Source organism: Camellia sinensis, chromosome 4 (genome assembly GCF_055761805.1).
Source record: "Camellia sinensis isolate YWXY chromosome 4, ASM5576180v1, whole genome shotgun sequence".
Classification (NCBI taxonomy): domain Eukaryota; kingdom Viridiplantae; phylum Streptophyta; class Magnoliopsida; order Ericales; family Theaceae; genus Camellia; species Camellia sinensis.
Window position 1 is genome coordinate 180,244,206 of NC_138964.1, and position 26,523 is coordinate 180,270,728.

The 26,523-nt window shown below is 34.9% G+C and overlaps 1 protein-coding gene, 1 long non-coding RNA gene and 1 pseudogene across 4 annotated transcripts; 1 reads left to right on the forward strand and 2 right to left on the reverse strand.

Annotated features, from left to right (window-relative positions):
• Positions 1–141: 141 nt before the first annotated feature.
• LOC114283296 (DNA mismatch repair protein MLH3-like) lies at positions 142–16,753 on the forward strand (annotated as a pseudogene). Its single transcript, XR_014365948.1, has 26 exons — positions 142–370; positions 480–650; positions 4,519–4,570; positions 4,666–4,713; positions 5,989–6,143; positions 6,257–6,314; positions 7,375–7,432; positions 7,573–7,665; positions 7,748–7,913; positions 8,012–8,027; positions 8,170–8,390; positions 8,494–8,563; positions 9,687–9,915; positions 10,000–10,129; positions 10,248–10,734; positions 10,819–10,912; positions 11,001–11,098; positions 12,521–12,594; positions 14,443–14,487; positions 14,562–14,615; positions 14,743–14,849; positions 15,181–15,229; positions 15,568–15,627; positions 15,762–15,834; positions 16,144–16,229; positions 16,355–16,753. The product of XR_014365948.1 is annotated as a DNA mismatch repair protein MLH3-like (transcript).
• On the reverse strand, positions 12,942–14,089 carry LOC145789735 (uncharacterized). The gene is made up of 2 exons (XR_014328004.1): positions 13,964–14,089; positions 12,942–13,920 (listed from the first exon to the last, which is right to left on the reverse strand). It is a non-coding gene; the product is annotated as an uncharacterized LOC145789735 (long non-coding RNA).
• A 479-nt stretch (positions 16,754–17,232) lies between the features above and the next one.
• Positions 17,233–21,729, reverse strand: LOC114266736 (uncharacterized). 2 transcript variants are annotated; one of them, XR_014327981.1, is made up of 6 exons: positions 21,339–21,715; positions 20,831–20,915; positions 19,471–19,525; positions 19,353–19,387; positions 18,390–18,528; positions 17,233–17,577 (listed from the first exon to the last, which is right to left on the reverse strand). XR_014327981.1 is itself a non-coding variant. In XM_082867058.1 (5 exons), exons 1-5 carry the CDS (start codon positions 21,519–21,521, stop codon positions 17,485–17,487), a joined length of 555 nt encoding a protein of 184 aa, XP_082723184.1. In that variant the 5' UTR covers positions 21,522–21,729; the 3' UTR covers positions 17,233–17,484. The 2 variants fall into 2 exon arrangements, 1 of the variants encoding a protein (XP_082723184.1); XM_082867058.1 differs by lacking the exon at positions 19,353–19,387 and having other exon boundaries at positions 21,339–21,729.
• Between the last annotated feature and the right edge of the window lie 4,794 nt (positions 21,730–26,523).

Genomic DNA, 26,523 nt, shown 5'->3' on the forward strand with positions numbered 1-26,523 from the left:
AGAATATGAATGTCATTTTGGACTTGGGGCATTGGAGCAACCCATTTTTCGAGGTACCAACCGGAGTTGGTACTGGCTGACCAATCAGAATCCAAGTGTGACTTCAACTTTTAACTCGGTGACGTAATCATCGGTCACCCACACAAATAGTACCCGGCGAGTATCTTTAATGTTTCCCCGCAAGTTACACTACACTGTAAGCGCAACTTAGAACAGTCCGGCGCACACAATCCCGCGAGCTCTAAACCGCCTTTTTTCTTCAGGTTTCGAAATCCATGCCCACCAAAATCGAACCTCTCATTCCTCTCTGTTTTGTCTTCGAAGATCGATCAAAACCCTAACCCTAGGCGAAAATTATCGTCGTCTTCAGGTTAGCAACTAGCTATTACGAATTTCAAATTTTCGTTTTGGGTCTGTAATTGCAGGTAGTTTTTGTTTGTGGGGTTTGCCTGTAAATGTATGAATTATGGGTTTTTTAGTTCAGATATGAAATGATTGAAGAATTATTATGATTTGGGGTCAGTATGAGGGACATCAAGCATTTGCCTGAGGCTGTTCGCAGCTCGGTTCGTTCTGGCATTGTCTTGTTCAACTTGACCAGAGTCGTGGAAGAGCTGATTTTCAACAGTCTTGATGCTCGTGCAACCAAGGTAAAATTTTGAAATGTATTTAGGCTTCGTTTGGGAAGCCATGGTTTGGGGTTTTGTAGCTATTTTAACCACAAAAAACAAAATAGGCTATTTTAGCCATAACAAACAAAACATCACATCCAACCCATAATCATTACATTCTTCTCTCACAAAAAAACTCAAAAAAGTCAAAAAGCCAAAAAATCCTTCCCAAACCAAGCTTTTAAACCCATGCTAAAAAAGTCAAAAAGCCAAAAAGCCAACCCACTTCCCATGCGGAGGCTTATATATATATATATATATTAGAAATCGTGGTGCATGCGCATATGATCGTTTTATTTCAGAAAAATAAGATTGTAAAATGTATGAATTTAAAATCTGAAAACTGAAATGAATTTGGAAAAATCAGAAGTTCCAAAAAAAAAAAAAAACTGAATTTAGGGTATAAATGGCCATGTAACTGCTGTAGGGATATTTTGGGAAAACCCAAAAAATGAGACATCAATACCAACACACGCCTTCCCTTTATGATAGTATAGATAGATGTAGGTAGATAGACATAGAAGATAGATAGATAGATAGATAGATAGATATAGATAGCAGAAGAAGATAGATTATATCTGTGTGCATATGTAAATCATGATTTAGCTACAATTTTGTTTGATAACTCAAACGTCTTGATCTTTTATCCCTTTTAGAGGAATAAGATTTCTGCGGCGGGCGTTTATTTTATTAATGGCAAAATATTCAACACCTACCTGGACAATTGGTAGACTCTTTGATGACAAAATATGCCTAGAATAAGCAGTTTATGTTAACCTGTGTAGTGATCAAGTTGGTTTTTACCCTGTGCTAGGATTGCCCATCCTTAGAGCTAATAGGTTGAATTCAGGAGAGTTATACTTATTAAGGAAAGATAGGAGTGGGGTACCTCTTTGGAACATGGATCAATGTGAAACCGAAATAATTTCCACTTCGTACTTTTTAGTACTTTTGATGCCATGTGTTGCTTTAATGTCTATTGAAGTATTCACTTTGAAACCCTTTCAATAGAATTTCTTTTTTCAAAGGGTCTGGTTTTATACTGTTATAAATAAGGACAACCGATGTAATCAAAGGATGTAGGCTATATAAAAGAATCATGTGACCTGTGAACCTAACCAACCCAATGTCTGGTTCCAACCATGGGGTTGTGTTGGGTTCATTTGATCATGGGAGAGGCTCGGCTTGGTTCTGGGTTCATTCCTTGAGTAACCTGAACAAAACCAAGATCCGCTCCTGTATGTATTTTGTTAAAAGACTTGTATGATGTACAAATGTACATGTGATATTTTCAAGTTATTAGTAAAAAATGTTATCATCGCATATAAGAGAATTATTGTAAAAATAGAATTTGCAAATTACAATGGACATCTATCAAGCCTTATAAAATATTTACTTATAGCTTGAATTGTGGGTTACCCCGAACGACACCAAGGTTTCTTGGTTTGGTTTAATTAAGTTCCATTTGTTTTTTGACATCCATTTGTTGTTTGGTTTAATTAAACAATTGTATAGATGAAAAAAGGGGTAATTACATTTCACTCTCATGTGGTTATGCCAAAAAACATAGCGCCCCTTGAAGTTTTAATTTGTGATATTAATTCCCCCTAGGTCAATATCAAAATGAAAAAAAATGACTATTTTCATCTAAATTAACAGTACCAAGGCGTGACATGTCAAATATTGTTTTAATTTTAAATTGAATTATTCAAATGTTGAAATGATATTTATGCCTTCTTTCCCCCAATTATTCCTTTGTTTAACCTTAAACATGCCATTCTTTAAGCTTCAATTCTGCCATTCTGAAGGGTTCAAAGCTGCATATTGGCTAGGGGTGAGGAGGGAGAACATGGTTGGGGGGAATAAGGCAATGATTGGCTTGGGGTGGGGGGGAGGGGAAGGGGTTAACGACTAGCTTAAGGTGTAGGAGGGAGTAAGGGGGCAATAATTGGTTTATGGTAGGATGAGGAAAGAAGGTGGTGGATAGAGATGAAGCATGCAATGGATTAGGTTGGCTTAGGGAGGAGGGTGGTAGGGGACATGGCTAGCTGATTGGCCCTAGTGCAGAAGGATGATGATGGTGGGGGAGAGGATAGTTGACTATGTTGTCATGGGAGGAAGGAGGACAATGGTGGAGGAATGGTAACTGACTAAGTTGGGGTGGGAGGAGGGAGGACAGTGGTGGGTGAGGGGGAAGACAACTGGTTGGGGTTGTAAGGAGGGAGAACAGGTGGAGAAGTTGGGAAAGGAGGCAATTGATTGGTTGGGAATATGAAGGGGGTAGATCAAAGGTTGGGGAAAAGGGAAAGGGGCAACCAACTTATTTTGGTGGGGAGCAGGGAGATTGGGGGTGGGTGGAAAGGGAAGAGGTCAAGCGATGTGGTGGTGGTGGTGGTGGTGATGGGTGTAAACTGCAAACTGAGTTGGCTAGGGTATAGAGCTGCTGTCAATGTTGTTAGTGGCAATGTCAAAGGTTCACTAGTAGATGACGATGGGACACCTTTGATGCTAGAATGATAGATGATGAAGTCGTTGTAAGAAGAATCAAAGGATAAGGTAAGGTGGAGGAGGGAGAATGGGGGTTAGGAGAATGGGGAAGGGGGAATGAGGTAGCCTATGTGGTTGTGGTGATTTTGGGTGGTGGTGATGAGTGGTGATAGTGGTTTTGGGTGGAGGCGATTGGTAGTGGTGGATGGTAATTGTGATTTTGGTGGTCGTGGAGGGTGTTAGTGATGCCAATGGATGGTGACGGTGGTGAGATGAGGCAAAGAAAGATAAAGAGAGGATATAAGCAAAAGAGAAGAAATAAGAGGGTTATTTTTGTCTTTTTAACTATTCTATCAACCATTCATTTTTTCAATATGGTATTGAACCTAGGAGGGTTGTGTCACAAATTAAACTTGGAGGGGGCACCCTGTTTTTTGACCATTATCCAAACATAAAATAAATTGATTTTGGTATATGTTATACAATAGTTCTTATATAAGGACGTGATTACATTGTCTAATTGTAAGCGATACAAGTACAAATCCCATCAACCATAAAAGTATTTAAAAATCATAATATATTATCCTTTGATATTCAAAAATGGACCTAAAAACCCTAAATAGCATAGAATGAGAAGAAAAAATAAGTTGAAACCTTTTATTTTAAAACCTAAAACATTTTAAAATTGTTTATACTTATTGTTAAAAGAAAGTTAAAAAAAAAAAAAAAAGTTGTGGAATCGTTGTGTCCAATTGGCTTGTCTCATACCATATTAAACCATGTTTATTTTACCACATTAGCAATAGATAATTCATGGGTGCAAGTTACTTTAGCCTTAATCATCTAGATGTATTTTGACATTTTTCATATTGGATCCTATTAAACCCTGTGATCACTAAAATAACAACAAATCATGATTAGATATTGATTATTTTTGTACTAAACACTTTGAGAAGTTGTATTATGACATATTTACAAACAAAAAAAAAAAAAAAAAGAAAAAAAAAAAAAGAAAAAGAAAAAAAAAGAGGAAAATGAGGTTGCCATTTGTTGGGCCTGATAGTTTCAAGAGTCACATGAATTGAATTGTGAATGGTCATATTTTGATAACAAAGGTTTTCGGTTTGGTTTTGGGTCCTAAAAATGATAATTGAATAGGTTGGTTCAGTTTTGGATTTGGCACTAACTCGGACCAAATCAACCCATGCACACCCCTAACAAGAATTGTGTATCCCTTTAGTTGAAATTAGACCGTTGCTAAACCACTACGTAAGTTTTACCATTATATAGTTGTTCTATGCATGATTTTTACATTTGGTTTTTTTTTTTTTTTTTTTTGAGGACTGATTTGTTCTTTCAGGTATCTGTTGCAGTTGGTGTTGGGACCCACTACATTAAAGTAGTGGACAATGGTTAGTTGTATTTTCCCCCTTCTCAATAGTTAACTCACATTGCACCCTGAGCTCTCTAGTTTATTTTTTTGCATTTTATGTCTGTTTACTTGCAGGATGTGGTATTACTTGGGATGGGTTGGTATTGTTGGGAGAAAGATACGGTAACTGAATATCTTTCTTCTTCTGAAAAACTTTTATTTTGGCTGCTGAGATTCTTGACACGATGCAAACAAGTAGATCCATACAAGCTTGTTGGATGCATGCCCAACTATACATGTCAGACCTTTGTTCCATACCCTTACCCATGTGTTGAGTGTCCGGCATTGGTATTTTGCACATTTAGAATAGTCAAATAATAGTGAGGGATAAGAATTTATACTTTGTTGATCATAGGACGTGTCATAAATCTTAGAGGGAACCAATCTCGCAATTTCAGATGTAAAAATTCTCAATATGAATTGGGATTTTTAGCAAAAACCTGTTTTAAGTCATCATGGAACACCTAATAGTGCTCATTCCAATAGGGACACTTACCTTAAATTTTGAGTTTCACATACTCTTTTGTTGTCCTTGTTTATTTATTTTTTCTAGATGGAATGCATGTGAAAATCAACTAATAAGCCAATGAGTGTGTTTTTTTTTGGTTGTGTGTGTGTGTGTGTGTGTGTGTGTTTGCTTGTTGGATGTGGACATGGAGGGGATACGGCAATTTTTTGTTTATTTATTTATTATATATATGAATATAAATTTAGAATGTATAGATACGAGAAGCATCGATATATATTTGGGTGTATTTTTATTTTTTATATTTTTATTTTCCATTATTTTACTTTGACCCCAAATCATCTTTCTAAAATTATAAAAAAATAAATAAATCTACAAAGGTGTCTTGAGACATGTCCAAACACAGGACACGTGTGTTCATGAAGAATCCCCACATGCCCTACAAAAAAAATAATAAAAAAAAAAATTTGACATGCCACGTGGTGCGTCGGACACAAGGACACACATCCCCGTCATGGCACATATGAACACAGCACCAATCTTGGAGTATCTGTGCTTCTTAGCTGCCTATATATGGCTGTCTCGTATATGAATGCCAGTTGGAATAAAATTCTCTCTTCTTTTAAGAAAACTGGTCAATCCCATGTGTTGGTGAAAAGAAAGAGTATATCTATTGCACGACCCATAGCATTTCTTCTGTTGAATATGCTATTATAGAACATTGAATAAGCACAGGGAAATCTTATACATTGGAAAGTGTGGCATTATTTTACTTTTGAAAGTATTGATGACTGATAGCCTACTTCTTAGTTTTTGGAATGTAGGTGCTTAGTTGGACTGTTTAACCATTGCTATCATGTGGGGATAACTACAAATACAATTTATTTATTGACCATGTTATCTAATGATTTGTGTGTTTACTATGAGACCAGCAACGTCAAAAGTTGATCAGCTAGCTAATACTAATGCTATTAGTGGAAGCTTTGGCTATTGAGGAGAAGCATTGAGCTCCATTTCTGATGTTTCATTGTTAGAAGTCATTACAAAAGCTCATGGGAGGCCAAATGGATATCGTAAAGTCATGAAGGCATGGATTGTTCTTCAATGTTTCGAATTTAATTTTTCATTTGTCAATTTTGAGCGTCTTTACTGCCATTTTTCCTAGTATCCTGGTGGTTGACTTCCCATCATTCTTTTCAGGGATGCAAATGTTTGTATCTTGGAATTGATGATGGTAGGCAAGATGTAGGCACAACAGGTAAAAATTGTTGTGTAGTCACTATTGGCAAGCAAGTCATTATTATTTCTCCCATTTGGAAGATCTGTTTGTGCTTTTTTTGCCTGTTGTTTTCTTCTCTTTCTCGACTCCGTTAAATGTTTGATAACAAGTTTAAATAAAACAAAAATTGGATTCGTAAGTAACAAGAACCTGCACAAGTATATTATGGTGGAGAGCATTATTCTGTTTGGTAGAAGGTAAGCAAATAGATTGGAGCTGGCCTTATGTGTGCACAAGTAAAGTTTGCTTCTTTAGCATTACAAGAACAGCACTGGAACTTCACCTGAAAACAAAATGATAAGCCGCTTTTAATCACCGTTCCTTTTCTTTGTTTTGAATTGTTTGGAACAGGGAGTTTCTGGCTTAATTAGCTCAGTGTTGAAAATGAACAAATTCAGGATTGGATCAGCCTTCCAGAAATTCCACTTAGAAGCCTCCTCTTAATAACATCTAATTAGCGTCTTTCTAGTGTCGCATGACTGCTTTTCATCACATTATTGTTTCCAAATTTTATATAAATAACTATTTTTGTTTTAATCTGCCATAACATTGTTCTCTTCACATTACATTGAGAAATTGTCCTTTATAAAAGGTTACTTTGGTAGATTGTCTAGTGAAAAGGAGAGATGGAATTTATAAACACACTTTGTGTCAATGCCTTACAAGTTTGTTTAAACTGATCATCAAAGCATCAATGTTTGCAGCGTGAATCCATTTTTGTAGCTTATTTTGAGGAAGTCAAACAACACAAAAATCAAATCAATGGGCAAGAGTTACCAAAGTACTGTTGGATTTGTCCATTAAAATTGTAAAGTTGGGTCACTTTGTGCTTCTTGTATGAACTACTCTGAGTATTTGTCCCAGTTTTCTTATATCTTTCTTTCAAATGATATTGGCTTTTAGGAATGCTAGAGTGTATGTGAATTGTAGGCTTGTAACTGCTTTATATGGTGAATAAATTTGCCTTTCCTTTTTCCTGTTGATTATGATGCAGATAAGCTTTGATTTGTTTTCTAAGAATAGTCTTGGGTCCTTGCAGTCATTGTTCGGGATTTATTTTACAACCAACCAGTTCGGAGGAAGCATATCCAATCTAGGTTCCTCTTACTTTGCACATATTTTGCTTTGGGTTTAAATTTATTAACGATAGCCAACTACCTTAGCTGATATGATCATTTTACTCGTGATGATGTGCACTAACTTGATTTGGTTGTGATTTGCATAATGAAATTGGAAGCCCGAAGAAGGTCTTGCACTCAGTCAAAAAATGTGTTCTTAGAATTGCCATTGTTCATCCAAAAGTATTCTTCGAAGTTGTTGATATTGAGAGGTGTTCCTGCTCTACATTTGTCAATATAGCACTTGGAGGGTCATATATGTGTTTGCTTACATTTTGTTTTACCTGCATGCAGTGAGGATGAGTTGTTCTGCACGACTCCTTCCTCATCTCCTTTGTCACTGTTGACGAGTGGTTTTGGAATTGAGATTTTCAGCTCTCTACGTGAATTAAATGTCTCTGATGGTGTATTAAAGCTTTCTGGATATATGTCTAGTCCTCGTGATACTTCATTTGTGAAGGTATACTTCATTTGATGATATAACTATTTAACTGTTTTGATATGCTTTACTGATTCCCCACTGTCAATAGTGCTAATTGAGGGTCCTTTTTCTTGCAGGCCTGTCAATTTGTCTGTATCTGTGAAGTTGATTTTCTTGTTAGTGTGCAAAGGTTATATTGCACTAGATAGATTAGCAATTAAGATACTGATAAAACAAAAAGATCGGCAATTGAGATAATTGAGAATTTTGATTTTCTTGACCTTCACTTATGTAGACATCAACTCTCTTTATATCTGCAAGGGCCCAATTCATAAACTGCTGAATGAGTTGGTCACTAGGTTCAACTCTTCGGATCTGCAGGAGGCTAACATGAAGTTGCAAAATGGGAAGCAAAGTAGGTCTCAAACATATGAAACATACATTTTGAATTTAAGTTGCCCAAGATCTTGGTATGATATAACTTTTGAACCATCAAAGACTTCTGTTGAATTCAAGGTAACATTTCTTCTTGTTTGATCATGAACTGTGATATATATAATTAGCTAATTGATTGAGAATTTTCCTGGCTTATGAAGTTTGTTTGCCCTTTGTCAATTAGATTGTTTTGAGTGGAAAAGTGATTTTTGTCATTTCTCAAAAAGTTGAAATATTGGAGACTTCAGTAAAATGTGCCTAGAAACGGAAAAGGGGTTGGGGGGGTGGTGAATTATGTTTATTGGCCCTATTTTAGCCTTCTAATCAAAATTTACCACAGTAAATAGCAATCACACGATAACACAGATTTTACGTGGAAAGCCCAAAAGGGAAAAACCATGGCCACAACACCCAACAAAAATCCACCAAACGATGATAGAATACAGGACACAGTCGAGAAAACTTACAACCGCATACCTAGGTTTATCTACAACTCTGATGACTTGTGGTTACTCCACGAGCATAGCTTGACTCAGTCAGCCTTTTTGATCTTCTGGACACTACGAAGCAACAGCCTCGATCTCTATTCTTGAACGGATCCAATTACCCAATCAACCCTGTGTGCAGAACACAACAATGCAAAGATATGTAAGGTTTTTGGAAAACTATCTCGAGAAAATTCTCTCACAATGATCAAAATATTTGCTCAGAATTTTTCTAGTGTTCACAGAATTTTGACTGTGAAAAAACAATGGTTGGGATATAGAAAACCAAGTTATAGAGGTGTTTATATTGAAACTCAGCTTCCAAAGCCAATTTACGAAGGATTTGTGAAAACTAGGGTGGCAATCGATCACAACTAATAAGGGATCGATCACTTTCAAAGTGAGGGATCGATTTCACATCGATCACTGTTGATCGCATGCTTCTGTTGAAACAGGGATTGTTTGGGGATTGATGCTTCTGTTGAAAAATTTTCATTTGTGCATTACACTTGATATAGCAGTATATATACATATATTTTCCTTCCTTCTGTCAATTTTGGATGATTGGTGTTGTTTCTTCCTCCTTGTGTGTGATTCATTTGCCTAAATGCTGTAGATGGCTTGTCTACCTCATTCTTCTCACTTACAGTGTGCTAGTATTTCCTTCAGGGCTTTAGTCTTACTAATTTAATTTGTTTGGTTATCACTCTGTTGTGAAGTAATTTAGGAATCCAATTGTTCCCTTGATCCTCTCTCTCTCTCTCTCTCTCTCTCTCTCTCAGGATTGGTCTCCCATTATTAATTTTATTGGAGGATGCACATTTCAATGTGGATGCCAGCATAAGTAATGGATTTAATTGGAGTGCATTATCTCCTGATTGTTTTGAAATAGGTGATGATGTGGACAAGATCAGCAAGGATCTAAAGCCCTTTCTGCATAATTGCTCCTGTAGGAGAAGCCTTCCAGTTGATGGCGCATCACCTGCAAGCTCTGAAGGATTTGACTTTCGGATTAATGGTTTTGGAGCCAAAAGAAAGAGTCTTGAACCTAATGATTGGGTTTGTGTTGGAGAAATTGATGACAATAACCAGAGGTTTGATTTCCTTCCAGGGACTCTATGGTAGGATGAGGCAGCAAGTGCTTGGTCTTCCCCCGGACCCATGTCTAAGTGTGACGTGCTTACAGGTCTGGATTTTTTGTCAAGGGATTCAATAGAGTCTTCTGCAATAGGTGGAGAGTGTTTAGCTGGAGAGAATGACCTTCCACCAGACTCAATTGCACGTGTTGGAGAATTTTTCTCAAGTCGTCAGTCTCTTAAATCTGAATGGTCTTCTGTAATGTCAGATCCATTAGTTAGGACCAAATCTCAGAATGTGGATAATTTCTTTGATGAGAATGCACTTGAGAGGCGTATCAAATATGACAATAGTTCTAGATATGACTATTTAGCAGAAAGGGTTGTTAAGGACCGTGGTTTTTATTTTGATGATTCTTTGCGAAAAAGCTCAAGTCAAGAAGACTTCTCAACAAGTTTTGCTGTGCTCAGGTTTTGAAAGTTGTGTTCATTCCAAGGAAGATAATTGTAGATTTATGCAACAACATAATCTAGATGATGTTCTCTTTTCAAAATGTCCCGATATATTTATTGATGAAACAGAGTGGTTATGTTTAGACTCGCATGGTAAATATAATGCCAACTGTTCTGCAGTAACATCACACCATATTTCTTCAGCAATTTATGATGTTGTGGATGAAGGCCTAAAGGATCCGATTATATATCAACAAGAAGGATATGTTTGTAAGAGAAGGCCAAAAAGAAGCCATTCAACTCCACCTTTTTACAGAGTCAAGAAAAAATTCTTCACCTTAAATACCCCTTTGGTCATGGAAGCAAAAAAACTCAAAGCGCAGGCCATCAATAATGCCTCTACTTCACAAGGTGTTGCTTTAATGCAAACTGTTTGTAGGACTTGGTGGTGGTGCACATAAGCTAGACCAGTTAAGATTTATGTGTATTGTGCAGAAACGAGTGGGTTGAAGCATCCTCAACAATCATGTGGTGAATGTCAACTATATTCTGAGCCAAATTCTGTGGAAGATCCATTGATCTACACCAGGTATAATTACTTTTAGTATTTCCATGTCAAGCTTAAAATGCTAGATCAAATCTGATAGTTGCTAACTTCACTGAGGTTTTACTTTCAGACCAGATAAGAAGAAAGCACATGACATGAAGGACATTAAAAAATGTGATACGCAAAAATCAGAGGATCTTAACATTTACAGTAAGGATTTGGTTGAAGGTAATGCTGTTGTTATGTGTTGGCAAAAGTTACGTTTCCCATTGATCTATGGGAGAAGCTACCATGTTTTTTAGGTAGGTGCCCATCTATTATGATTATGTTAGTATTATGTAGCATCGCAAGACATAACTGACGTTCAAAAATTTAAAATGCAAAAAGTCAGAGCGCCTCCACATTTACGGCATGGATTCAGTTGAAAATAATTCTGTTATGTGTAGGCAAAAGTTATGCTTCCCATTGATCTATGGGTGAGTACCAGATTTTTTTAGGTAGATTTCCATCTGTTAAGATTATGTAGCGTTATGTAGGATTGTAGATTGAACAGTTAATATTATTTTGCCTATTCTCCCACAATATGGAAGCATTTATGAATAATGTATTATAGAATGAAGGATTAGTTACCTTTTTAGTCCCCAAAGAATGTGATGTGTCATTGTGATCCCAAATTTTAAATCGTGTCAATTAAGGCCTAGTTTGGGAACAAGCTATTTTAGTAACTTTTTTGCTTTTTACGAAAAGATGTGCAGAAAAGTAGAGGGAGTAATATGACAACTTATAGTGACTTTTTGACCAAAATAGTTACTCCCCAAGTGAGGCCTAAGCCCTCAATGTATAAAAAGTGTTTCATTTTTGTCCCCCAACTTAACTTTGTCTGTAGACTTCATTAAATTTAGGGGTAAATGCAGAAACTCAATTAAAAAAAATACACTTTTAGCTCCCAAAGTAGTGATCCGTGTCATTTTGAACCCCCATGTTTAAATTGTGTTAATTTACTACCCAATTTATAAAAAGTATTTCAATTTGGTCCCCTAACATAATTTTGTCTCTCTCCATCTGAACTAGGGGTAAAGCGTTAAAATCATAATTACATATCAGCTAAAAACAAAAAAAAGAACCAACATTTTTAGAAGGAAATATTCCTGCCATCCAACATGTATATATATGTTGCTTCCGACATTTGCGAGCCCTATAGATGTGTGTATAGAGAAATTAGGTTTAGGTTTTTATCCAAAAGAGTAATTTGTTTGAGGGACAGAACTGTAATAAAAAAATTAGAAGATGGTGTGGGCACTGAGAAAATGAGGGGTGTGCAAATAGAATTAACTGGACTAAAAGTGTATTTTTATTAATTGAGTTTCCACATTTACCCTTGACTTTAACAACACTTCCAGATAGAGTTAGGTTGGGGGACTAAAGTCAAACACTTTTTTATACATTAGGGACAAATTTTAGACATTTGTGACCAACTGACAAATTGCATACTTCAGGGACTAAAAAAGTAAAAACCCCTAGAATAAATTTAACTTTGTTTTTTTTTTCTTCACCATTATTTGATTATCACTTTTGTTGCTTATCACTTTATACCTTCATCATACCCATATAAATGATATACTTCTGATTTTATGCTCTCTTAACCATCAGACTGCACATTGAAGGAATCTTATGATCCATTAGATTCTGGGCTAAAATGGCAGAAGAGCTGTCTATGGACTGCAGTTGAGTACCTTAGCGTTTTTTCTTTTCTTTTTGAAATCACATTCTATCATGATTACCAGTTTGTTAAAAGAACTTGGGGTTGTCAAGTTATGAAATTAGTGGTTACAAAGTGATTTTGTTTTCTATACCGAGGGGAGACAAATTACATAATCTTCACAATGAGAGTAATATACTTGATGTCTCTTCTGGGATCTTGCATCTGGCTGGTGATTCATTAGTTCCTGAATCTATCAATAAGAATTGTCTGGAGGATGCCAAAGTTCTCCAACAGGTGGATAAGAAGTTCATTCCAATTGTGGGTGGTGGAGTGCTTGCTATTATTGACCAGGTTTAAGCACTGCTCTTCTTTCTTTCTTTTTTTCTTCTTGAGATCCATCTATCTCATGTTTTTAAATTTTTGAAAGACCGTAGACCATGCTTCTTGCCAAATGACATATTTAGGTAGTGTTCTAATCACTGGAATGGAATGGAATGGAATAGAATTATCATTCCATCAAAATATCCATTCCCATGTTTGATTGACTAAAAAATATATTGCAAATGGAATCATCATTCATCATTGTAATGGACTGATCATTCCATTCCATTCCATCTTATTCTAGTGAGCCAAATAGAACAGTAGTTCACAAGTTAAAACATTAAGCTATGGACGTTGTAATTGTGGACTATTTAGTACCTCTATTACATGGACTCGATGGTTTAGGGCAGAGTACCCGTGTCGACACGATACGACATGGGTGCGGGTGTGAGATATGTGTCAGATTCGGCATGGGTTTCTTGGACATGGCTGATATGAGAGGAGAAAGAAGGGTTGTTGAGAGAAACTTACAGTGGAGCAGTGGTAGTAACAGGGTGAAGATCTATGTCGATTTGTGTCTCTGTGTCATCTTGTCTCTGTCTTCATCTATGTCGATCTCCTCTTCTCTCTCTGTCTTCTCTTCTTCATCATCTCCTCCTCGTCTTCTTCTTCTTCTTCTTCTTCTTCTTCTCTCTCTCTCTCCCTCTGTCGATTTGTGTTCTCTATCTCTCCCCCCTCCCGTTTTTAACATATAATAAATAATATAATTTGTTATATAATAATAAATCTAATTAAATCATATATAATAAAAAAAAAATCTATAAAAATCTATAAAATAAATCATCCAAATTTTATTTTTTATTTATTTTAACATATTTTGTTATTCTTTATTTGTTATTTTTTTTATTTATAATATGTATATCAATTAAAAATAAAAAAAAAAATTATATAAATAAATTAAAAATATTATCAATAAAAATAATACATAAGATAAAAATAATAAATATATTTAAAAATAACTATTTACCTCATCTTTATATAATAAATATATTTAAAAAATAACTATTTACCGTATTCCCGTACTCGTATCCAAATTTGGATCCATATTTATGTATTTTCAATTTTTAATTTTGAAGTATCCGACCCCTAGATGTACCTGCACCTGCGCCCGCACCCAATATCTACACCCAAGTCCGTGTAACATAGTTTAGTACTGCTTCTCATGATTCTCAGTCGAGGCCTATTTTATCTCGACAGAATGTTCAATGACACCAATTGTTGAGATGTACATAGCACAGGAAATCTTAGAAGTGGATTGAGGACATGGAATGGTTTAACAGTTTCTCATATGAGAATCTTGTAACTGGGAAATTGTGTTAGCATTAGCCAGTAGATGCCTGGTAGTATATATACATCTACATGCAAACATGTGTGGGCTTGATTCGTGTACATACCAACACACATAATCATATTTATTGGCTTAGGGTTTTGGAGTCTGCTTCCAGCATTTGGTTGCATTTCTTACTTTGCAAGTGATTGTCTTTTACAGCACGCTGCAGATGAAAGGATCCGCTTGGAAGAACTACGTCAGAAGGTAAAATGCTTTTGTAGTTCAAACTTTTTAAAATGACAAATCCAGTGTGGCTAATAGACTAGTGAAATTTGTAGGTGCTATCTGGAGAAATGAAGACAGTCACTTACCTAGATACTGAGCAAAAATTGGTATGTCCATTTCACAGTATATGTCGGGGTTCTATTACAGCCCTAGATGCAGTGCCAAGTTAAACATTTATCTGAAAATTTTTAGATCTTCACTATTGATTTTTATTGTTTTCAAAACTGTAAACAGGTCCTGCCTGAAATAGGGTATCAGTTGTTGCACAACTATGCTGATCAGATTCAAAATTGGGGTTGGCTCTGCAACATTCGTTCTCTGGGTTCAAGGTCTTTTAAAAAGTAATTTTTCTGTGTTCTGTGTCTAGAAAATCTTTAATTAGTACTGTTGATCTATGTGTCAATCATTGTGTGAATGACCTTCAAAGATATTAACCCCATGCCAATGTTGGTGAACAAGTTTGTCAGATTTTTGTTTGTGCTGATGACTTTGGAGAACCTTTTGGATCTTTTGCTTTATATCTTTCGTTAAGGATTTGCTGGGATGATTTTTTTTTTCCCCGCTAAATGGATGGTGTTAGAGAATGCATGATATATTGCATTTGTCTTGTTATACAATTCATCTTTTAAATTCTGAGATTTTTTTGGTGTACACCCTTTTGTGTTTTTACAGGACTCTGAATCTTCTACACAGGCAGCCAACTGTTGTCACACTTAATGCGGTGAAGAACATTCCTGCCCCTCTCTCTCTCTCTCTCTCTCTCAGCCATTGAACTTCTTTTACAAGCTTAAATTTTTTTTTTTTTTTTCTTGATTGTATTACTAGTTAGTCTATCAACTACGTACATACACATGCATATGTAGAGGAAAATATTATTGCAGAGAAGTTATTGTTATTACTTCCATAGACATACACATTGACCAACCAGGTGCTTTAAATGTTTAAGTGTCCTCAATGTTGTATATTTACTCAAGATGTATAACATTATTGACATAGTTCAGAGATCCGCAATCTCTATTTTGTCTCATTATTGAATATCACAATTACTTTAATGTGGAGGTGCCATGTATTGTAGGAGTCAATTTGACTGATGTAGATCTCTTGGAATTTCTTCAACAGGTAATACAGAGAAGTTTTTACAGTTCCATTTCCATGATTTTTCTGGAGTTTATTGATTCATCATTCATTATCTAAAATTTTCCCAAACTATATTTGATGATTTTCTCACTCCAGTTTGTATTTGTGATCAACAGCTTGCTGATACAGATGGATCATCAACTATACCGCCATCCGTTCATCGGGTCCTTAACTCCAAAGCATGTAGAGGTATAATAACCTCAATCTTTAGGAAAAATGCTAGTATGTGTAAAAGTTGCATTAGTTACCAATCATCCACAACTTAAGTTATTTAATGCTTTATGTGAGGTGATGCTTGTCCACAAAATATTCTCATATGGACTAGTGTCATTTGCCATTTGCCGTGGTTTTTCTTTCTTGCTTCTTGATACATCTCAAATTTCCAGCGTGTTACCAACTTTTTAGTTGCACCGAGTTGTATTTCCTGCTCTTAAAAGGGTGAAAGCTTCTTTCTTGGGGATTATGTTCTTAATTTTGCTTATTGGTTTTACTATTTAGGTGCAATAATGTTTGGGGACACATTGCTACCTTCAGAGTGTTCCCTAATTGTTGAAGAGCTGAAGCAAACATCATTGTGTTTCCAAGTGAGTTGACAGTACCCTAGTCTATTTGTCAATCAATACAAAAAATTGAGAGTTTGTTTTGCTTATCTGAGAGAGAGAGATTGCTTAGCTGCATTGTTGATAATTCTGGAGAGTTTGTTTTGCAGTGTGCTCACGGCCGACCAACAACTGTCCCTCTTGTCACCTTGGAGGCATTGCATAAGCAGATAGCTAAGCTTGGATTGTGGAATGGTGGTTCTAATGAATTGTGGCATGGGTTACATCAGCATGTACCCAGTTTAGAACGTGCAGCACAGCGTTTGAGCTCTGCCAGAGGTCTGTCTTGATGAGTAACCAGTTGGTTTTCCAGATTCAGTGGTGGCTGTGGTTCTCCACCAACGCGCCTTTTTTCCTTGCCACTGTGAACCCATTCTTTCAATTTGTTATGTATGGTTCTCATTCTGACCGCTGAAGTACCAATAATATGTTGTACCAGTGTAACAGAGTCGCTTGTAGTTTGTAACGACAGTTATTTGCACACAATAAAATCACACCTTATTTTTTCACCTCTTTTTTAAAATCATTTAAGGCAAAGCTACTTGGCAGATGTGTGATCAAAACAGCTAGATATAGTTGCTTCTTCTCTTGTCCCTTTTTTTTTTTCTTCTCTCTGTCCAGCAAATATACTAAAATTATGAGTGCTAAAATCATACATGGACTATGTCAAAATTTGAAGTAAATACCTCCAGATAACCCCATTACTGTGAATGAAGTTGGACAACAAAAAAAATAAAAATAAAAATTTCCAATGTATATCATCCAGAACACAATAGACGTTAAATCAACACAGCCCGGCAGTTGGACAGAAGATATAATTGAATGAAAAAATTTGACAACCATCTTTCTCAAAGAAGCAGCAATTCAATCATCCAACAACCAGGTGGCCTTAATCTACTGCATGCTAATGATGTCCATGCTGGTATTCCCTATGATTTACATATTTTGAAGTGCAGTGACCAGTAAAAGAATTAAAGCAGACACTATATTGATTCTTCTAATGAATAGATTGGTAAAATCAATTTCTTAAAATTTCCCATCTTCCGTTAACAGAATATGAAATGTATATCAATTCAATCATGTACAAAACACTCAGTTGAGGGAACAAAATTTAGCACAGTCGCCAATCTCATAATGATGTTATATTATATCAGGTACCATTGACTAGGAACTGTCCGAGAAAGTAGATTGTGGTGCATCATAGCTCTTTATTCGAAACAGTTCAACACCATTGATTATTTTATCTACTTGGAACTTGAGTGACCGGGTTGTCAGTGGCAGCACATAACGCCTTCCAGATTGGGATTAACATTTTCACTGGTGGGTGAAGTTCCTGGACAAGAATTCAAGCCCTATTTGAGTCAGTACAAAGAGGGAGAGTGGGGGCTGAATGGAAATAACAAGGGGCAACATCTTTGCAAAAAATAGTTCCTTATTTATTAAACAATAAATCACCCTATTCAACTGCTTTAGCAATCAGCTGTTCTTCACAGAATGGGACATAGGATGGGTCCCACATGTGGGGTGTGAAAATCCTCTATGCACTATAATGGGGGTGTTTGTTTCAGCTTTTCAGAGCCAACTTGTGGCTTTTAGCTTTGAAAAAGTTATTTTGAACTGTTTGGTTAAACTTATTTCAAACAGCTTCTGATTCTAACAGCTTATTTTAACTCAAAAAAGCTGATTCTAAGAAGCTGCTCACCCCTTGCTTCTGATTATCAGCTTCTGCTGTGGACATATTAATTTATGGAAATATTCTTAAATTTTTTTATTTTTTATTTTTTTAAAAATAGAAAAAAAAACTCAAATGGACTATAGATTATTATTATTTTTTTTTATGAGAAATGTAGACAAACAAAAAATAAAAATTAATTGAAAAAGCTATTTCACAGCTTATTTAACAAACACTACTCAGCAACTTAAATCTATAATCCAACAGCTACACCAAACAGATTAACAACTTCTGATTAAAGTCATAATCTATAATCTGTTAAGTTATAATCTATAAGCTGTTTTAACAGCTACACCAAACGGGACCAATATGCACTTCAAGGCTCACTTGTTCTTTGTGACTTTTTAAGTTATAATCATCATTGGGTTTTTCCGAAAAGCATAGAAAGTACAAATGAGAAAACATCATTTTACCTTGAAAACTAACACAAGTTCTTCTTCCTCACGTACAATCAGAGACAAGTTCCAATAACAAGTGACTGGGGTCACACATTCATTCAGGACAGGTTTCAAAATCTTTGCAATGGGAATGAAGCGGTGGATTATTCTCCCACTATGTGAAGGAAAAAAATAGTAGTATTAGTGAAGCCGATGATTAGAAATGACAAAAGGAGAAAAAATACAGAAAACAGGCAAAACAAAATATTATTCTTCGTGATTGTTTGAACTGGTGAATAGAAGGGAGATCCTTAGCATAAACTACTCTAGTGGTGCTATTGAGCAGCTAAAGGCAAGGTTGGCCATATTCTTTTTTAGGCTAGAAAAACTGGAGAATGTTTTGGGTTATGGAAAAAAAGGGAAGAAGAGATACTCCAACCAGTGCTCTTTTGTAACTATTGCTTCAGTTTGATAGATATGATTTTTAAGTTTAATATCACAAATATACTTATGAATGGATGAGTTCTATAGCTTTTGTTTTGTTTAAAAACAAGCATCCTAAGATATAGGCACTAGGGCTGCAAACGAGCCGAGCCGAGTCGAGCTTTGCTGAGCTCGAGCTCAGCTCATTTGATTACCGAGCTCGTTTATTGAGCTCTAGCTCGGCTTGATAAGTAACTGGACTCAAGCTCGGCTCGATAAATAACTGGGCTCGAGCTCAGCTCGATAAGATATTTTTTAGTATTATTTAAATTATTTAAATAAAAAAATACTATTTATATTATTGAATATATAAATATTTATTATATAATTTAAATAAAGATAAACGAGCCGAACTTATTCGAGCTCGGCTCGTTTATTAAACGAGCTGAGCCAAGCCTATTCATGAACAGCTTGGTTCATTTGCAGTCCCAATAGGCACCAATCAATATCCATATTTTTTTTTTGGACATTGCTATTCAAAGAACCAGCAGAGACATTCTAATAAACAGAGTGTACCATTGAACCAACTTTTCCTTTTTCCAGTTTGACACCTAACATATATTTGCAAATGGGAGTTAGATCCACTCTCTCAATAAATGAAAAATTCTCATACATAAAAAAAATAAGGAAGTACCTGCTGTAGTGAGTTTCAAGCTGGACTCCAAAAGCTGGCATGATTATGATGGACTCTGAAACATTAAGACATAAAACAAAGTGAACAGGTAATGAAAATACCTCCCCAAAATGAAACAAATAAACAACTAGCTTATCTTGCGGGGAAGTTAAAAAAAGGAAAAAATATAAGGGAAGCTAAGTAACAGCCGCAATCTTGCATCATAAAAAACCAGCTATCAACTGCACATAACATAATGAAGATTTAATTTAGGACAGCAAGCATTCTTATCCTCATACTACTTGTTTGGGAACTACTCTAATTTGTTTGTAGACTATCTTTTTTTTAGGGGGGAGAGAGAGAGAGAGTGGATAAATATCAGAGAATGTTATCCAACTTGTTCTCATAACCACTTTTTAATAGTCCACATATCAAAAACATAGATACAATTCAGAAAAAATGGCCGGTGTAATAGTCTAAATTTGTGGAAAAAAATATGTAATTACCAAATGGCTTGTGTTTTTCAAGAATTAGAGAACCTTATGCTGTGCAGACCGAGAGAGAGAGAGAGAGAGAGAGAGAGAGAACCTTATGCTGCAAGACAATATACATGTTCACAAATGCTCTTTCCCTTGTAGGCTTGTATGATATATGTATGCTTGTTTATGTTTGTGTTTTCTTTGTGTTGCTTAGAAGGACAATAGAGTTATCATTAGTCAATTTTAAAAATACCAGACAAATATTATAAATAATACACGTGCTGCTCAGCAATGTGTTTCAATATGTCCTCAACAATTAAATACTGAAGAATATAATTTCACAAAAGTTGTGAAATAGACAGGATAATACAAATGAACTTACACACAGTTTTGAAGCAAATAAAGAAAGACAAATGTGAGCGCCTAAATTGGTGATGGACAAGCCTGATTACATATGATCTGTCAATAAGTTTTAGACATGCCAATTCTTGGTAGGGAAACCATAACACAGAACTCTGCAGTTGTAACTTTTTCAACAAAGTGCAATATGTTAATTAAAGGGATTGGTCCAGCACTTCATGTTACATGTAAAAAAATTGTTAATGTTTTTTAAACAACTCAGCTGACTCTCATATCTTAATCACATGGTCCGAATAGTGCAATAACTTTGGCGAACTAAACCATTTTCACAAGAAAATGATGATAGACAAGGAGAATGCAGGATGAATAAACTTATGATAATGACAAAGAAATGCCCTCTGCTTTTGCAATGCCTCCAAACAAGGATAACAGTTTGTGTCGTCATCCAAAACTTGAAGCTATTACTAATAATATAAACCAAAAAAATTAAATCCTGCAAACAGAAGTTCAGAGCAAAGAAACCCTTTTTGCTAGCTTCTCACCTTTCTCAACAGGCTTCCAAATAAATTGTTTGACAAGGAATGCACTTAAAAATAAGCTCCAAAGAAGTACATGAATTGATCCATCCTGTTGTTTGTTGGATCATCATGTCAGAGTTTATCACGCATAACTCGGGTCTCATAACAAAAACATTTTGTGATATTCTTCAGATAGTACACACACATACACACTCCACAAGTAAAATCTTGTAAATCATCATTCCGGCATTAAGATAAATTGAATATCTTTAGCAGAGTTTCCAAGATTTACATGTATGTTGATGATACCCAGAAATTTAAACACCCTTTTTACTGTTATAATTTCCCAAGATTGTTGCATTGCATCAAATAGGTACACCCATGAACACAAAACAGTGGCTCAAACAAAGTAGCAACAAAAAAGTTTCTTTCACTAAACCCACAAGCAGAAAGTGAAAACTTTGCACTATTAGATGTGAAGAATAAAAAATCAGCAGAGAATATATATTATCAATATATTATGTATGTATACCTGTAGGAGAAAGAGAGAGAAGGCAGTTGTTGTGAGAAGAAGAGCAGAGAGGTATACAATGAATGCCTTTGCACTGCTTTTTCGAACAACAACATGGTGTGAATCGAGGGTTTCTAGTGATCCCTTATGATTGTCATGTATATATGTATATTTTGCATTCGCAACACAGGACTCAGCTGCCATTTTTAAAAATTGAAGCTCACAACTTTAGGATGCATTCGGATCAGACCATTGCTGCATATCTATACCTGCTTTCAAGGGTTCATCCCAATTGTTGAGAAATTGGATTTAGGGTTTATATTTTTGGGAAAATTATATTCTTTTGATATAACTTCTTATTGACTATCTCATCTATTTCTAATTTTTCCTATATACATATTTTTTTAATCTCAAATGGTTGTTAATTTATAATTACTTTAAATTACAATTGTTACACTATTGGATGATAATGTAATCACATCATTAAAATTATGATGACTTATACTAACCGTTCTTATAATTGAGAATTCGTATCATTTTAATTATTAATTTTTCAATTGTGATACATTTAAACTTAAATTTTAAATTTTGTTTCAAATAAAGACAATTGAATATAAGAAAAATTGGTTTAAGGTCCCTTCTCTACTTTTGATAGGAGGACAGGTCCAAAATAATATGTTTTGATCGCTAAGGTCCCTCAAGTTTATTTTAGGTTATAAAGTACCTAAAATGCCCTTCGTTTATAACATAGATTTGTTTGAATATTATATTGTTGACTTCACGGTGTAAATTTTGTCGGAGATTGCAGTGGAGTTGACGAGAAATTTGTTTGAATATTATATTGTTGATTTCACGGTGTAGATTTTGGAAACTGATTTCGCGGTGGAGATTTCGTCGGAGATTTCAGTGGAGTTGATGAAAAATATTGCTACGATCGTGTAGGTGTTACAGTGTATTGATCGCGTAGGTTTTTCAATGGAGTTCAATCATATATGTTTTCGATAGAGATTCCACATGGATTTTGATTTTGTTTTGAATTTTTGTTTAGAGAGAGGCCAGCTTGATAGAGTTGATTTTTGTTTTTGGAATTAATTTTTCATTCTCTGTTTTTTGATCAATTTCAAAGAGTGTTGACAGTGTAATTGATTTTGATATTTAGAGTTCATTTTTCGTACGTTGTTTTTCATCAACATGCTGATCAATGATAAGTTTTGTTCTATATTTTTTCAAACCAGATAAATTTCATTCTCTGTACTTTTGTTGGTATAGTCCAGAGAAAATTATAAGTTTGTTATTATAATCCAACGAAAATCACAGAGAAAATTATAAATTTGTATGGACATATTATTAGAAGTTTGTAATGCAGATAGAATCTGAGAAAGTGAATGTAAGTTCATAAATTTCTCTAGACTTTTATTTGTAGTTCAAAGAAAATTATAAGTTTGTTACTCATTTTCGGTTTGTAATTCAGAGAAAATTATATGCTTACAGAAAGTGAATATAAGTTTTTGTTTCTTTTTTTGTGTTTTTTTCTTTCAGTTTAGATGGACAATGCAGTGTTTTTTGTTATCTTGAAGGTGTATATAAGTTTGTAAATTTCTCTGGATTTTTGTATGAATGCAATATTGCAGAATAACTCATAGAAAATTGTTAGCTTGTAGTACAGTGAAAATCACAGAGAAGCCTATAATTTCATAACAGACATTCTGTGCGATTTTTTTCTATGATTGTGTTTAATAGTTAGTAGTAAATTTCTTTGTGATTCTCTCTGGATTCATTAAGTTTTTGTGATTTTTTTTTTGTTATCTTGAAGGTGAATATAAGTTTGTAAATGTTTCTGGACTTTTATTTGAGTCCAGAGAAAATTATAAGCTTGTTGTTATAATCCAGAGAAAATTATAATTTTTAGAAATTTCTCTGGACTTTTATGTTGTTCTTGTGAAGTGTTTTTATGTTGAACAAATTATTTTTCTTGTTTTTTCTTTCAGTTTCGATGGACAGTGCAATGTTGTTGCTGTGCAAATATAGGAATGATACTATTGTCATTAATGTTTCATGTGAATTGAATTTTGAGGAATTGGTTGGCATTTTATGTAAAATATGAGAGAATTTGAAACCTGAGACTCTGTGTATTTCATACTCTATTGTGGGTCATCTGAATTGTATGGCTCGAAATAATATTGATTTTCTGAATATGTTGAGGGTTGTTTGTGCACGTGGTGTTGATATAGTTGATGTTTCAGTTACTATGTGTAGTACTTCTGATGAAGAGGATGAAGTAGGGTCTAATTGGGTAGATGTTGTGGATGGTGAATGTGATAGGCTGGTGGATATTGAAAGGAATTCACTCTCTAAGTTTTGTTCTTGCCAAGAAAATGTGTTATTGTCAGCTGATTGGAGAAATAATATTACGAGTGTTGGACAAAAGTTTGAGGGTGGTGTGGTTGAGTTCCGTACTTTTTTATGCAAATATGCTATTGAGGTTGGTTTTCAGTTTACGTATGTTAAAAATGACAAGCTGAGGGTTATGGCAGAATGTGCATATAAGGAATCAAGGGGATGTATGTGACATGTACATGTTTCAATTGAAAAACAAATTGGTTCTTTTACATAAGAACTTTGAACAATGAACATACGTGTGGCGTGGCTGTTCGTACTAGTAAACATGCTAGGATGACTTCCAGCTTAGTTTCTTGGCTGATACTTGAAGAGGTAAGTGCAAAACCTTTAACTCGTCCAGTAGATGTTGTCAAAGAAATGAAAGACAAGTATGGGGTCTCAATCAGTTATAACTGTGGTTGGTTGGGGGTTAAAAAGCAAAATGTAGTACATATGGGGATTCTTGTTTGTCATTCGATCAATTACGATGGTATTTTGATGAGGCATTGAAGAACAATCCAGGTAGTCATTTTGAGTTAGATTTTGAAGATAACAAGAGTTTCAAAAGAGTGTTTGTGGCTTTTCATGCATGCATTGTTGGTTTCAAATATTGTCGGTCATTGTTTTTCTTGATGGAACATTTTTGAAAGGACGATACAAAGGAGTTATGCTTGCTACGATAGAGAAAGATAGAAATGAAGGTAATTGTAAATATATCTAATTTTATCTAAGTTTGTTAATTTTCTATACATGTAGGAATTGAGTGAATATGATTTTTCTTTGACACTTTGATTTTTCTCTAGTTTTGGCCATTGTGTGTATTTTCTCTGGTTGTGGCCACTGTGAGAATTTTCTCTGGATTTTTGTCAGTGTGTGAATTTTCTCTGAATGTTGTCATTGTGTGAATTTTATCTGTAGTTGGTCACTAAGTGAATTTTCTTTGGATATTGTCACTAAGTGAATTTTCTCTGGATGTTGTCAATGTGTGAATTTTATCTGTAGTTGGTCACTAAGTTAATTTTCTTTGGATATTCTAATTGTGTGAATTTTCTCTGTAGTTGGTCACTAAGTCAATTTTCTCTGGATGTTGCCAATGTGTGAATTTTCTCTGGAGTTGGGCACTAAGTTAATTTTGTCTGGAGGTTGTCATTGTGTTAATTTTCTCTGGATGTTGGCAGTGTCAAATTTCTCTGGTTGTTTATTGTTCTAATTTTCTTTGCATGTGTATATCTAATGTGTTTGTTCTTATTTGTTTTGTAGGTTTTTTTCCTATAGCTTTTGATGTTGTTGATGCTGAGAATAAAGACAATTGGTGTTGGTTCCTTGAACATTTATGTGAAGTATTGGGATCAGAGAGGGGGATAAGTTTCATATCAGATCGACATTGCGGTATTGTGGAAGAAATTGCTAGGTTTTTCCCAAACTACTTTCATGGATTTTGTCTTGAACATCTAAAGAAAAATTTGAGGGATAAGTTGTCATGTGGAAACACAAATTTGATTAGGGAGACGATTGTGTCCAAGTTTTCAGAATATGCATATGCACCAACAAAAGCATCATTTCACTTCAAGTTAAATGAATTAAAAAGTGAGGGATGAGACGTTGTGAGTGTTTTCTTGAGAAGTTTACCATATGAAAATTGGAGTAATGCATATTTTAAGGGGAAACGTTATGGTGAGATGTGTTCAAATGTTGCTGAGTCATTCAATTCATGGATACGAGAAGCTAGGCACTTGCCAATAACAAATTTGGTGGACATGATACGGTTGCAAATCATGAATATAAGGTCTGATAGGAGGCTGCTCTCTAGTAAATGGAATAAAGTTCTCTGTCCTTGTATGGATAGTGTATTAGAGAAGTCTTTCTTGGATGGGAGAACATGGAATGTGAGTTTATCATCTGATAATATCTTTGAAGTGCATTATTTTCCTTCGGTTATGGTTGATCTTGGGTTGAGAACTTGTTCATGTCAAAAATAGGAAATAAATGGGTATCTATGTCAATATGTTGTTGCTACAATTTTTAGGAGTGGAAAGAATTTGAATTCATTTGTTGAACTATTTTTTCATACTGATATGTATTGTCAAGCATACTCATTTTCGATTGGCCCAGTTCCAACTGTTGAAAAACCTGTGAGTAGCATTGATGATGCTATGATTTTACCTCCATTGAGTAAGAAACTAGCTGGGAGGCTAAAAAAGAACAAAATTGCTTCTGCTAGAGAGTTTAAAAGGGTGATTAAGTGTAGTCGTTGTGAGAGTATTGGTCGCCATAATAAGAGGACGTGCAAGGAACCTTTGTTAAATAGTTGAGGATAATACATTTTATTGATTGAATAATACATTTGATGATTACTTTTGTGTATTTTGTTTTGTGAAATGTATTTTTTAGACACTGTATATAATAATACCAATCAAATTCATCCAGAAAAATTTTTCAATAGCAGTGAAAGTGTGCATTGTGTTTGTTGATAAATAATATAGGCACTGGGTTTGTAATACCAGTCAAATTCATCTAGAGAAATTTGCCTATTGCAAAGAAAATTCTCTGTGCATTGTGTTTTGAAGCTTCAAATTCATCCAGAAAAATTTTCCAATAGTAGAGAAAAGTACTATGTGCATTGTGTTTTTTGAATTTGATAATTGTTTTGTACTAACACAGTGCATTACAGATTACATGATCATATAGGCACCCTCTTTGGCACGGTACGAGTTAAATTTCTCTGTGAATTTCTGGTAACTTCATACCAATCAAATTCATCCATAGAAGTTTGCCAATAGAAAAGAAATTTACTATGGGTATTGTGTTTGTTGAAATTTGCATTGTG